Consider the following 14,972-nt stretch of genomic DNA (forward strand, 5'->3'; position numbering starts at 1 on the left):
CACCTGCTCTCGCCCCCCCCCACTGGCATTTTGGGGAGGTGGGTGGGGTCGATAGGCAGAGAGTGCAGGTTCCTAGAGAGACCGAGACGTTGGGCGAGAGAGCCGTCGTAGAGGCGCCTCCTCCTCTCTCCCCCCGCTTCTCCATCACCGTGCGAAAGCGCCCTTTTGGGCGTCCTAGACTTGCAGGGCTCCACCGGGGCCTCTTTTGCAGGTTCCCAGGGGAGCGCTTGCAAAATGCCCTAGTTGCCCTAGCGATGCCTGGCCTACCCGCCCTAGTTGAGAGAGGGTTCCCAGCGCCTCGAAATAGGCAGTGGTGCGACCACTTTTGGAGACGTCCTCCCTGGATCCGGAGATCTATGCCAAACACCGTCTGCTGACAAACAGGCCTGCTCCTGAGTAGGATGCTGGCGAGAATGGTGGCCTTGTGAATTAAGCAACTGATTATCAGGATCTATTCAGGTCTGGTTCTGAGAAGGAGGTGGGCCTGGTCCTCTTTTTGGAAGACCTTTGGGAGAGGGACGAGGGAAGTGTGACCATGTTACTTCTGGATTTCTCAGTGGCTTCTGATTCGGTTCACTCTGGTATCCTCCTGGACTGCCTTTGTGAGTTGAGAGTTGGATGCAGTCTTATGCATTACCCAATTTATACTGGGAAGGGGGTTGGCTCCAGAGAGAACATGGGGCGACTGCACCTCAATTCTTGACAGCTGAGCTGTAGGGTACCGTCTTGTCCCTGGTGCTATTTAATATCTGCATGAAGCCATGGGAAGGGTGGGTCAGGAAATCTGAGGCAAGGGTCCCCAGTGCAATGATGCCATCCAGCGCCATTTCTCGATAACATCAGGACCACATGTGCAGTGCACATGTGGATTGGCAAGAGCAACTAACTGAAGCTGAACCCTGGTGAGACAGCTGCTCTCTGGCTTGGCAGCTCTCAGGCCCAGGAATTAGAACAGGCTTTTTCCCTGTTCTGGATGGAGTTACTCTGCTCCTGAAGCAACAGGTGAATTGTTTGTGGGATCTGGCTCTGTCATGGGAGGCCTTGGTGTCCCTGAGCAACCAGCAACAACTATGGTTGGCACACCAAGTATGCCCATTCTTGGGCAGGGATAACTGAGGCACAATGGTCCGTGACCTCACAGGTAGGCTGCTGCAGGGTGCTCTGTGCCAGGGGCCCGCATGTGCCATTCAGAGCACAGCAACTGGGTTGCTCACTGGGGGGGGGGGGGTTGCACAGGCAAACTGTTAGCTTAAACAACTTGGGATGAGGCAGTGCAGCAGGCAGACTGCTTTCCTACTCCTTTCCCTCCTTCTCTCAGATTCCCAAACTCAAGACAATGTTTTGAAACATAATTCTCTTCTCAAAGCTCCACAGTTCACGTAGCAGTTGGACAGCCTTTTACCAAAGCTGGAAGGAGAAGCCTCTGCTCGTGTAAAGAGCTGAACTCAAACCGGAAGCTTCCCTTCTGTCCCTCCCTATCAGTCAGGCTTCAACCTTGGGGTGTGTGTGTGTGTGGAGGGGGGGTGGTTTGGCTGTTGGAGGGCAATGGAGCCCCTGCAGCTGAGCAGCTCAGCTCTCCCAAGGCCCCTCACTGGGTCATGGACTGGGTCCCACATTTGCTCCCCCTTCCCTCCTGGAAACCCACCTCTTCCCCAAGGGCAAGAACCTCCACTGAGCGACCTTGGAGGCACTTCAGAGGTTTTAGCCCCACTTGCTCCTGCCCCTCTTCCTCTTGCCGCACTGCAGAACCTGCAGTGAGCGAGAGGCCAGCCCTCTCTCCACAGTGTCCGGCCAACCATCAACAGCACCACCTTCTCCAGTCAGAATTTCTCCCTGGCCAAAGGGGGTACAGAAGCTAGAAAACAGGAATAGTTGGAGAGCTAAAAGAAGGAACATCCTGACTGGGGATGCCCATCCTAAACAGTATTAGTTCCCTTGCACCTGCAAGGACCTTCCACTCCTTCCTTTAGGGCACAGAAGCCTAAAAACATAAGAAAAGCCAAGGTCCATCTAGTCCAGCACTGCATACACCTGGTGACACACCTGCTGTCCACAGGATCCGTCAAGCAGGACGGGTGCAACACCTCCTGCCCAGCTCCTCAGCAAACGGTGAATGCAGGCTTGCCACCCCTGGTCAAGCAGGAACACATGGCCAGCGGGGCTAGTAGCCACAGAGAGCCTCCGCCCTCATGAATCTGTCCAATCCCTTTTTAAAGCCGCCCAGATTGGGGGCCTTCACCACTTCCCATGGCCGCAAGTTCCATAGTTTATGCTGTGTGAAAAAGTACTTCCTTTTATCTGTTTTAAACCTCCCCCAATCAGCTTCGTGGGATGACCCCAGATTTGAGACTCCTGTAAGAGGAAGAAAATGTGTCTTTCTCTATGTTCTCTATGCCATGCATTATTTTAACTCCTCTATCATGTCTCCCTTTACTCACAATTTTTCTAAACTTAACAGTCCCAGTTATGGTAGCCACTCCTCATGGGAGAGCTGCTTCAGCCCCCTGATCATTTTTGTTGCCCTTCTCTGCACTTTTTCCAGCTCAGTAATGGCCTTTTTCGGGTAAGGACCTGAACACAATATTCCAAGTGTAGTCGCAGCAAAGATTTGTGTAAGGGAAGTCAGGTCTTGGCAGTTTTATTTCCCATTCCATTCCTAATGATGGAACCCCAGTAATCCCCACTATGGTGAGCTATTTTGCATTTCTATTTAAATCACAGTATTTATTTATATCTCTATGGCCTAAAAGCAGAACCATGGTACAAAAAACACTCATTAAAATTTTCCAGAATACAAAATGTAAAGCAATTTAGCTGCTAAAACGATACTTGATACAAAGCAGACCTGTTACAAACACCTGACAGCTGCCCCCACGAAGCCATTAAATATCCCTGGATATTGAGTCTTTCATGCCTCAGCATAGAGGGAGCGAAGGGTTAACAAAGTTGGCACCAGGGGGACCTCAGTGGGGAGATAATTCCACAAGTGGGGGGCCCTCCCCCATGTAGCCACCATTCTTGGCTCCTTTGAAGAAAGGGAGGAAGTGGCTTGGAGGAAGAAAGATGCTGGTCGCAGAATCCTGCGAGACTGCTGAGGGGAGGCATGTTCTGCCCAGCACCGTGGTGCCACACTGGGTTAGGTTCTATTGGACAAAACCAGCACCTTGAAGTTACGTCTTGTCAGAGTCTCTTTATCAATGGCGAGAGTGAATGCCAGGACCCACGGGTAAAACTGAATCACCTTGAACCCCAGCATGTGATCACCGCCCCCCCTCCGTAGTTACTTAAAACAGCATGCTACCTAGTGGTCGTAGCCGCCAACTACAAGCTTTTAGAACACATACAGAGTGTTTTATAGATTGAGTCACATGACATAGCAGGGTGGATGATGACAAAATAAGGGGAACACAATGAAAAGAATGTGGGAGATTTGCAGGGGAGGCTTAATACAACAGCCTTGATTACAAACAATGAACATAATGATCACTCAGGCACAAGGATTATTGTGGATCTTGCTGTGCAAATGAAGGTGATTGCAATACTGCTAGGAAAACTTGTCTGGCCACCTTATCAGTTTTGTTTGCTGTTGGCACAAGAATAGACTTGGGAGCCCCATTCTGCAAAAGCTTTTCCAGTCAAAGGTAGTAGCCATCTTATTTATTTATTTTATTTATTTAAAACATTTCTATGCCGCCCCATTCGCCGAAGCCTCGGGGCAGCTCACAACATAAATTTAAAATACAAAACATTCAAATATACAATAAATTAACAATATAAAATAAGTCGCCCTGGCCAGATAAAATAAGCAAATAATATTAACAATTAAAATGACGTTTAAGATTATTTATATTTAATCTTATAAAGGAACAGCTTGAAAATAACACTAAACAGAAGCCTGTCTTGGAATTTGGGTTCTTTCTGAGAAAGAGGTGCAGAGATGTTGCAGATTTGCTTTTATAAAACAAAGGCACATATAAGCAACCTTTTTCTACCAGGATTTATCTGGAGTTCCCCAACACTCTCCATCTGCATTTCTACATACAGATTAACATAGGCAGTTTTTACACAAACCCGCACCCTCTTTTTCCAGGATGTTTCAATGGTTTTTTGGAGATGAGTAATTGGCTGTGATTGAGGGTTTTTTGTACATGCCATCAAGACGTCTCCAACTTAGGGCAGCCCCAGAAATGAGAGCCCTCCAAAACGTCCTGTCCATGACGGCTCTGCTCAGCTTGTGGCTTCCTTTACGGATCCATCTCAATCCATCTTTTCGAAAACATCCATTTTCTTCCAGTCGCCTTTCCTCGCTGTCCAGCAGTCGCACCGCATCTAGTGAACTGGCGGCAGCACCAAAACGCTCCTCAAACGGTTAAACAAGCCGAGTTGAGGCTCCTAGAGAGAGAGGAGGAAAAGCCACCCAGACCGGAAGGTGTCTCCCCCGCTCCCCACACGCCATGCCTTTGGGGCGTAATGACCGTCGTGCGCGGCGGAGGCGCGCTCGTGGATGCTCCGCAGCGGCTGCCCGGCGTGGGTGAGCGACGGCCGGCGGGGCGGGCGGACGGGCGCCTGGAGCGGGCCGGGCCGGGCCGGGCGAGGACGTCGGTGGGCAGGCGCTGCGGGCCGCCCTTGCTCCCTCGCAGGTGGGGAGCAAGCCATCCCGCGCTCCCCTGCAGGTGGGAGGCTCGGAAGGGGAGCGGACTTCGGAGCGGGAGCCAAGGCCTCATTGGCATGTGCCCGAACATCTGCCTGCTCACGTTTGCCTGTGCACAATAGTGTGTATTGTCCTACGGCCCAATGCGGTGCGTGTTTAGACAGAACGGTATCCTACAACTCCCAGCATTCCTGGCTGGGGAATGCTGGGAGTTGTAGGACTTGGCGTTTCTTGTCTCGTCGCATAATGCCCTGAGTGAACTCCTTCCAGGCGAGGATCCTTGCGCATGACTTACGACTTTGGGGGAGTCATTGAAAGAGAGCTGTTTGCAGACTTTGCTTATTTATGTATTAGATTCCTATCCAGCCCTTTTTTCAAGCACTTGAAGAGGCTTAGATCATTCTCCTCCTCGTGCGCTCAATCTTCTCCCCACAACAACCCTGTGAGGTAGGTGGTGCTGAGAGTCTGTGACTGGTGCAAAGTCTCCCAGTGGGCTCCATGGCTGAGCAGGGACTAGAAACTCGGTCACCTGTGTCCCAATCTTAACCACTACACCACACTGGTTTACAGCCATTGTTTCATTGATCTTTTTCCATTTTACGGCACTTTTCTATTTGTGTTGCAATGTATTGTACACCACTCCGAAGTCCTATTGATGTGAAGCAAATTTAAAATCCTGCAAAAAGCAGTAATAAATGGGAGAAGACTGAGAGCAGGAGGAGAAGGATGTAAGCCGTTTTGAGTTTGTTATAAGAAAAAAGCAGGATATAAATCCAATAAATAAATGGCTGGAGTTTAGTCATTGGTCAGGAAAGGCTTGCCGGAAAGAAAACAATGCAGCATATTCTGAAACAAAGTAACACTGGCATATACCTGAACCTCTGCTGGAATGGTGTTCTATAGGATGGGAGCCACCACGCTCAAGGCCCTGCTCCTGCTGGTTTCCAGGTGGATCTCTGATCCATGCAGGGCCACCAGGAGCACCTCTTCAGAAGACCTCAGTGACCAGGCAGGATGATGAGGGAGAAGGCACATCCTTATGTACTCTGGTCTCATACCGCTCAAGGCTTTGTGGATGAGCACAACAACATGAGACCTGGCCCAGTAGCAGAGTAACAGGTGGAGAAGTTTCACTGGGGTGCTGATATGGAGCAGCACCTCGCAGCAGCCAGGTACGGTGTCCTTTGCCAGCTGCAGCCTCTGGACGAGCCTCAGGGCCATCTCATACAGCGCATGTTGCATTGCACTGCCAAGGACCTGGCTCATTTGGGCGAGGCTTTGTCCATCATTTCATGGGTACCCTGCCTTTTTCCTCCCACAGGGAAGCCAAGGCGGCTTGTCTGGTCCTCATTCCTCTTCATTTCATCCTCATAACAACCCTGGGAGTAGCTTTGGCTAAGAGTCAGTGACTGGTCCAGAGTCACCCTGTGAGCTTCATGCCCGAGTGGGGATCGGAGCTCAGATCTCCTGAGTCCCTGCCCAGCACACACACCACTGCACCGCACTGTCTCTCAAGGGCTGACCATCAGCAGTGATTGTGCGCCTGCTGCACGACCGTCTTGTTTTACTGGGTACTGGGCTCGGACTTGGGATGCATGCTGCTTTGAGCTCCCGGGTTGGATCCAGGATTTGCAAAAGGGAGGGCACTTCTGCAAGTGGAAGTGTGCTGCTTGTGGGAAGCTCCCTCTCCCCGAGTTTTGGGGAGCCTCTTCTCCTCCACTGCAGCCTGTCCCATTCAGCAGGCTCTCTGTGCAACCTTTTCGAGGGGCTGAAGGGACTGTTCTGGGGAAGAGGGGCCGGGGAGGTTCACTTGCACCGGCTCAGTTGACCCAGGTGAATTTTGGACTGATCCCCTTGAAAAAGCTGTCTTGAGACATTTGTGAAAAGATGGGATAAATTGTTTTATTAAAAAAACCGGAATCTACAAAATAATTGTGAGCAAGACCCATCTCCAGTCCCACCACACCAATTACAATGAGGGTCCTATTTAGATCCTGCAGTGGTGCAGTCGGCAGTATCTGACCCAAACCTGCCATGTCCTCATTTCTGTTTCAGGTTCCCAGGCTGCAGGAGGGAAGGGAGCCTGTTGCTTCCCGCAAGGCAAAACAGCAGAGGTGGGGAACGTCCAGGACTACCTGGAAGCCCTGCAGAAAGTTGGCAGTGATGCCTGCTTGCTGGGTAGACGATCCATGTGCCTAGGCAGTCCCCTGACTACCCACTGCTTGGTGACTTCCGTGCATGCCTCTCCTAAGGTTTGTTTCTGGAAGAGAGCTGCAGACTGCGGTAGGGTGGTGTTTTTGGCCCCTCCCTCTTTGTCTTCAGCCCCTCCCACCACTGGTATGCAGCCCCCTAGAGCATCTCCCAAATGGAATTTGGCCTTCAGGCTGGAAGAGGTTCTGCACCCCTGATCTAGAGGGTGCTCAGCTACATTTGCTAATGGTCTGACCCGGTATAAAGCGGTTTCGTGTTCCTGTTACCTGTCTGATGAATTTTCATTTATTGCAGCGGGAGGAGGGAAGCTAAGAGAGGAGGAAGAGGAGAAACCCGACCTCGTGGGATTCGATGGGGCATTGCTGGAAAGGCATCTGTGCCCACTCTCTGAGGCAGCTGGGCTGCAGCAGGGGCACCGTCCTGGGGAGATGGCCAAAGGAGCCCTTCTTTGAACCGAAGGCACGGACTGCGCAGGAACCTTCTGTGAGACCTTTGATGGCCTGAAGGCCGACATGGCGGACAAGTCGCACCGGTGCTCCTTTTGTGAGGAGAGCTTTAAGCAGCGCTCATACCTCATTAGGCATGAGAGGACCCACACGGGGGAAAAACCGTACAGCTGCTCAGTGTGCGGGAAAAGCTTCAGCCAGAGGTCCCACATCATCACGCACGAGAGGACACACACGGGCGAGAAGCCCTATGCCTGCTCGGACTGTGGGAAGAGCTTCAACCGCCGCGCGAACCTCATGGCACATGAGCGAACCCACACGGGGGAGAAACCGTACGCTTGCTCAGACTGCGGGAAATGTTTCAGCCAGAGCTCGTGGCTGATGGCGCACAAGATCATTCACACTGGCGAGAAGCCGTACAAGTGTCCCGACTGTGGGAAGTGCTTCAACCACAGGTCGAGCCTCATTAAACATGAGCGCTCCCACTCGGAAGAGAAGCCATACGCCTGCTCGGACTGCGGGAAGTCCTTCAACGAGAGCTCCAAGCTGATCAAACACCAAAGAATCCACACAGGGGAGAAGCCATACAGGTGCCCCCAGTGTGGGAAGACCTTCTGCTTCCGGTCCAGCCTGAGCCAGCACGAGAGGACACACACTGGGGAGAAACCCTACACGTGCTGTGAGTGCAGGAAGAGCTTCCGGCAGAAGTCTCACTTGATCCGGCACGAGCGAATGCATACAGGGGAGAAACCCTACCATTGCTCAGACTGCCAGAAGAGCTTCAGCCGGAGCTCAGCCCTGGTCGAGCACAAGCGGATCCACACGGGGGAGAAACCATACCAGTGTTCACACTGTGGGAAGAGCTTCAACCAGCGGTCGTACAGCATCATCCACGAGAGAAGCCACATGGGGGAAAAGCCATACAAGTGCTTAGACTGTGGGAGGAGCTTCAACCAGCGGTCGCACCTCACCCTTCATGAGAGGAGCCACACAGGCGAGAAGCTTTGAAATGGCCCGGGCACTGCGGGGCCTTGTTCAGCGGGTGCACGGAACTAGGAGAACTTGCAGTGTGGACACAAGGGGCAAAATATAAATGCACAATGTGAAAAAGAAATCAAAGTGCTTTCTGGTGGAAGTGGAAAGAGCGCTGTTGCCTGCTTCGTTGCCTCTGCTCAGCAACATATTTTTCAACAGTGACCATAAGCAGACCTCGATCAAGGGTTGAAAGTCCAACAGTGTTAGCTTCACCCACTGACTCATAGAACTGACAAGCTTGTAAGCCAGAGTGTGGGTTGGCATGAAACCATGGGTTGTTGATTGATAGGCTGTTGTAGTGTACAAACCCAGCTGCATGATTTGTTAGCCACGAACAACCTACAGTTTACAATCCAACAAGAAACCATGGTCAGAAGGAACATCAAAGGTCCCCTAGCCCCAGATCCTGTCAATGGAGGAAATCATTGCTGCTCTTATATTAGCACCATCCAATTTAAAGGTTGTTGATTCGGAATGGATCAGAAAGGGCACTGCTTCACACAGTATATAGTAAATGGAGAACATAGTGGTGGCCAAGGCCATCGTCTTAGGTGGCTCTGAAAGGGGATTAGACAAATGGATGCGGGAGGAGGCTATCAAAACCTGTAACCAAATAGTGCTAGATGGGACCTCCCAGCTTGACAGGTGTAATGAAAAGCCATCAGGGATTCCTCATGCCCTGACCAACCAGAAATTTCCTCGTCCCTCAGTTCCCAGCCCAAACACTGGATTCAGCACACGACAACCCCAGTATGGGGAACAAAACACGTCTATTAAAAGGATACAGCATAGGACTGCAGGGTGCTAAAACATTACAGCTAAAAGGAGGAAAAAAGGAAAGGCGGAAGGGAGGTTGGAGAGCAGCAATTGTACATTTTGCCACCAATCAAGCACCTCTCCTCCCCCCTCCCCCACAAATCCTGGGCACGTGTTGAACCACTCAGACCCCAAAACAAGAATGCTAACCCTTTTCCAAGCAATACTACTAAACTCTCTCCAGTAGGATCATAATATGCAGGGCATCACAGCATTCTTGGAACAAAAGCCTCCTTTGTTCGCCACTGTTATCCCCCCACCCCCACCGCTGGTCAGGTGACCAGTGGGGAGATGGCCCATCCCGGTGGGTCCTTGGGGGCAGGCAATGATTTACTCCTGGTGTCAGTTGTTAACAAGTCAATTCTGCTGTCTCTGGCATCCCTGAGGCTGTAATTTCTGATAATGCCCAAAATGTATCACAAAGGGAGGAGAATGACTCCCAAGACCTTGGTGCCCGATTTCTGCTGAGCTGGTATAGAATTTATACCCCTTCGCTCATACAAAAGGTATCTCTGCATACCTGTTCCAGGGGCCAATAATGGGGCAGGTGATTGTCTTTTTGGGTGACACAAAGGCAACTGGCTTCCCATTCAAGGAAACAGGATGGATGATTTGCTCGGTCTTTGGTGGAGGGGGTTCACTGGCAAGGTGGTTGAACTCGATCAGATGGTGGTGAATATTGTTTAAAGCAGGGCTGCAAAACCTCAGCCATGGGGCCAGATTCCAGATGGCCGCCCTGCTTTATCCCAGCCACTTATCACTCGGTACCTTCCCAGCTTCTGCTCAGTATCCTGCCCATTCCACAAGGTTGAGCTGTTTCTTAAGTCTGAGTTACGGACTGTAAGAGATTTAAGCTCAACTAGGCTGCGTTTTTGTTTGTTTTTTAAATGTTGGCCCCATCCACCCTGGAAAGTGGCTCCTGAGAGTTGCTCTCAAAGTGCTTCCAGACCTCAGCCTGAAAGAGTTTTCCTGCCCCTGGACTAGATGGGCCTGTGAGGTCCCTTCTCTCAGAGCCTTGTGGCCACTCGGCCTGGGGAAGGCGAGCTTGGGGTGAGCATCTTGGAATGAGCACTGAGAAGGCACACAGCGAGGAGGGCCGCAATCTCTGTCACTGGGGCAAAGGGAGCTGAAGGGCCCCTTTCTCCGCACATCTGTGTCAGACCTCCCTCCTCTCATGCCTTCTTAACTTTAGATTGGTGGAAACTTGCACTGTGATGTTGCCACGCTGTGCATTTTCCTGCCCCCCACTCCCAACTCAAAGCGATCGGCTCCCGGGGATGGGGGAAGCACACGGAGCGTGGCGATGTTCTGCAAATACAGCTTTTCTTCCAAGACAGGGCAGATCTCCTTGGATCCTGACGAGAAGCTTGTCCCTGTGTCTCCGCTGCAATGAGTTTTTGCATGTTGGGGAGGGAGAATTGTTGGGAGGGGGCGCTTTGTGGAATCCATAAACATTGAGCAAAGCGGTTTCTTCTGGAAACAAGACTGGTGAGCGTACAGGGATCAAGTCTGCTAGAACAGCTCCATCAAAGGACTCCTCCTAGTTCAGAAAGGGCTTGGCTTCTCCTAAGCTGCTCGCTCAGGGACTGGCAGGAGGACCCACGCACCTTACTTTCAAGTTTCCACTTCACCACAAATGTCTTTCCTGGAATAAAAGGGAACGGGGCCTGTTCCCCTGGTAAACCTCCGCAACACAGGCTGCCTCCCTTCCCGAGGCGACTTCCCAGAAAGTTCTCACAGCTGCAGAGCCATCACACCCCATACAAACGGCTTGTCTCAGGCAGAACTAACAGGCAGAACCTGCTATTTGTTCTCCAAGCCACATATTTGCAATCATGCAAGACGAGTTCAGGGCGGGCTGTGTCTGGATCTAGGGTTACTTGGGCTTTGGGGGCTGGAGGCAGAGCGGGAAAGAAGAAAATCAGGATCAGCCGGGAAATGGGATTGTCTCTCATGCAAGTCGCAGAGACCTGAGCATGCCTCCTCCGTCTTCACAATTAAATTGATTTGTATAGTTATTTCAAGGGTGCAGAGCTCCTCAATGCAATATTTATTTGTAATCTTCACAATGACCCTATCATGGAAAAGGAATTTCAGGCCCAGGGGGATAAATCGATCCCTTCTTGGAGGGAAATCCAGCACTCCAGGGTACCCCAGTAGCTGCCCCCTTCCCCACACCCAACCTGCTTTCCCCTGACCATTTGCTGATCATTTGCTGGTTTTGCTGTTTTCTTCTCCATCCTAAAGGGCAGCAAATCCTCTCTCAAGGCTCAGTTACTGGCAACAAGCAGGTAGCTTTGCCCTCTGCCCTCTGCCCTCTGCCCTGTTTTTGGCTCTGTTCATCACTGCAGTGCAACCCCTGAATCTTCTCTGACATTTAATTTAGCCTCAGGCTGAGAGAGGTTTACCCTTCTCTCCTCTCTAAAGTAAGCCTTGCCTTAAGTTTATAGCAGATGCAAGATCTGAGTTTGTGATCTGTATCTCTGTCTTCAGGCTGGTACTTTCAGTCTCTGGTGCACACAAGCGCCATTCCGTGCAATTAAGCCATGGACACCCAGAGCCCTCTGGCAGCCCAAGGGTTGCATAGCCAGCGCATCAACCAGGTCATACTTGAACGCTCTGAAAAGGGTAGCAGAAGTCCAGGACTGAGGACTGATCCGTTTTGTAACCATGGAACACAGTGCTTCTGCATAGCCTGAAGGGTCTGATTCTGCCTAATCGTGGCAGCTAAGCAGGGTTGGGCCTTGCTGAAATCTGGATGGGCGACTTAAAATGTGGACCACCCAGAAGGCTCTGGCTACATGTGATATTCCTGATCACCACCACCACCACCACCACCACCGTCTTTGACTCCCATACAAGTCTTCAGGATTAATTTCTGAAACATCACACCTTTGTATTTGAGGCAAAGAATTTCTTTGTTCTGCTTATGAAACAGAGGAAGGAGATGCAAGGAAATAGGATTTGGGTCCCTTGTCACCTGCTGTGTGAGCTGGCCTTTGGGAAGGCCTGAGTTGATCAGGGTGACTCTTCCTCGGGGAGGCACCCACTTGGTGACGAGGTTTGGACTGGAAAAATGATTGCAGAAGGCCTGCTAACCGGTTCTGCAACATCCAGAGATAATGCTCTGGAAGCTAAGACTTCAGACAACCATGCAAAACTCTGCTAGGTTGCTCTTTTCTGCACTTTAACAGCTGTTTGCCGTCTTTAAGCTATGCCCAACAACAGGACATGCCGGCCATTTCCCATCTGGCAGCTTCTCTTCGTTTCTCTAACTTTTCTCCCAGGTACAATTGATGATTCCTTAGAAACAGAAGAACCATTAAGGCAGATACACAACTGCTGCCCAAGGGAACTGCAGGCAAAGGGACACATGACCCTGTGCTTCAAAAGGGGGCTTGGGAGGGATTGGTACATGTTTTGTCGCAAGGTCGTATTTTTCTCCCCCACCCCGATGCTTAGGTGACACGGGGGGGGGGGGGGAGTCTGTCTTTTGTCCTGTGCTGGCAAGCATCAGAAAAATGCAACACTGTTTTCCTCTTTATCAGTGGAAAAAGGGGTTTGACCGCTTGCTTTGGGTTTCATTAAAAGAGGGGCTTGGATGGGAACTGCGGATGTTGGACTGAGATGTATACAAACATGTACCTTAGTCCAATATCACCCAGGTTCCCCTCAAAACCCTCTTTTCGAAGGCACCCAGAGATCTGAGAGCTATTCAAGCTGTCAAAACCTATTTTTCCTTGAAAACATTTGTACATTACTGAGCACACAGAAGCTTGGGTAGAAGTGCAAAATGTACTCCCCGAAACCTGCACAACCAGATATGTTTGCAGTTGCACAAGTATGAGTTAAAATACACATTTAAAAAAAAGATTGCAAATATTTATGAAAATTTCAGGGCACCAATTTAAACATATTTGGCCATGTTGAGCAGCTCCTCCAACCTTCTGCTTAGGCACTTCCAAGGAACTGCTTGTAGCTGTCAAAACAAGTATTGAGAAGTCCAGCTTGGCAAATGGGGTTTGTGATGTCTGGGAAAAAGAAGGGGAAAAAGCCAACCAGAATCTAAAACAGCTCAATACTCCCTCTACTGTGAGCTCTGGATTGGACTTACTGTGGGTTGTGAGTCCTTTCTTCCCCTCTCAGGTTACTTTTTTGGCTGCTCCCTCCAGGAACCAAGGAGACACCATGAGAGATGCGTCATTCTTACCTGAGTTTGGTGGCATCCTAAAGACGTAACATTTCTTCTGGCATAACCTAAGCCAACATTAGATACTGAAGATGAAACTCAAATACTTTAGCCACCTAACAAGAAGGAAGGACTCCCTGGAGAAGAGCCTAATGCTGGGAACAATAGATGGCAAAATGAGGGGACGGCAGAGGATGAGGTGGCTGGATGGAGTCGCTGAAGCTGTTGGTGTGAGCTTGAGTGGACTCCAGGAGATGGTGGAGGACAGAAAGGCCTGGAGGAATGTTGTCCATGGGGTCGCGATGGATCAGACTTTGCAACTAGCAGCAGCAGGCCAACATTCCCTAAACTAGTGTGATGTGGTGGGGTTAGACTGATGGACTGGGGACCTGGGATAGCCAGGTTCTAGTTTCCACTGGGCCATGAGCCTCACAGGGTGGCTTTGGGCCAGCCGCTGGCTCTCAGCCCAACCTACCTCGCAGGGTTCTTGCTGTGAGGATAAATGGAGCTATGTAAGCCATGCTGTGTTCCTCACAAAAGGAAAAAGGCAGGAATAAATGCAATGTAACAACAACAGTGTCCTTCAGCCATTTTAGGCTGCGACTCCCGGCACTCCATGGCCAAGCTGGCAGGGTAGAATGATGGAACAGTGTATCTGCGAGTCTGGTCGGAGTGTTCCTCACTACAGTGTTTCGTTGCAGACTCCACTTGAATCATCTGAGTAAGTAACAGGAAAACCAGCACCCCTGCACACCCACATCCCACCCCAAATCATATCCCGATGCAACAGGAGGGCTGTGGCCAGTGGGAGTGCAATCGCACGGAATTTGGCCAGCACCACCATTTGGGTGAGCCCCATTCTCAAAACCTGACACCTGCCATTATGTTAAAACTGCTTTATACCTGGAATGCACCAGACACAGGACTAGGCCCCTCATGCAGTTTGAGCCAGGGAAATCCTGATCCAATCACAACGGCCAACTTCGTCCCAGATAGTTGCTCAGTTAGGCCTCGAGTGTTGGTACAGGGCACCAGGAAGCCAGTGTGGGATCTAACTCAGTCCGGGACTTTTGTCTGGTTTTCACTGAGGTGACAAGCCCAAGTTTGGGTTGCGCCACTTCAGAGAGCAGATGGAAAGTTCTAAGTTCCAGCCAAGTTACACACACACAGACAGACACACAAAGAAAACTAGCATGTCAGGAGGCAAGGGTTCTAGCATAGCTTTCTGGCTGCAGGGATATTTGTAGGGAGAAGCAAGCCCTCGTTCTGTAGTCTGAGGTACAGGTTTGCCACTGTGCCAAACTGGACTGACCCAAACTCAAAATCTCAAAAGAATTTTTTCTTAACTTTCCACCCATAGCTCTCCTGTAATTTTAACCCCATTAGATCAAATCCTGTGGTCTGAGATAGTCCATAAGGCATCTGAAGAGTGCTCTGATGTCCCGCCTCATCTTCTCCAAGCTACATGCACCCAATCCCTTTAACAATTCCTCCTTGGACTTATTTTCCACATACAATCAACCATTTTCATTGTGCTCCTATGAACATGCTCCAAGTTGATGATTTAAGGCCAGCGTGGCAATTGTACCTTCCAGGATAATAAATAAAACTTCATGCAACTTCA

General features: G+C 50.5%; 1 protein-coding gene across 1 annotated transcript in view; it reads left to right on the plus strand.

Moving 5' to 3' along the window:
- LOC123017787 (zinc finger protein 850-like) overlaps positions 1-9,130 on the plus strand; it is a 62,511-nt gene extending 53,381 nt beyond the window's left edge. The window contains exon 4 of the mRNA XM_044419361.1: positions 7,369-9,130. Coding sequence (XP_044275296.1) covers positions 7,369-8,316 — 948 coding nt within the window. The 3' untranslated portion in view covers positions 8,317-9,130. The remainder of the gene's footprint in view (positions 1-7,368) is intronic.
- Positions 9,131-14,972: the final 5,842 nt, after the last annotated feature.

Source organism: Varanus komodoensis, unplaced genomic scaffold (assembly GCF_004798865.1).
Source record: "Varanus komodoensis strain SLA01 unplaced genomic scaffold, ASM479886v1 scaffold102, whole genome shotgun sequence".
NCBI lineage: Eukaryota > Metazoa > Chordata > Lepidosauria > Squamata > Varanidae > Varanus > Varanus komodoensis.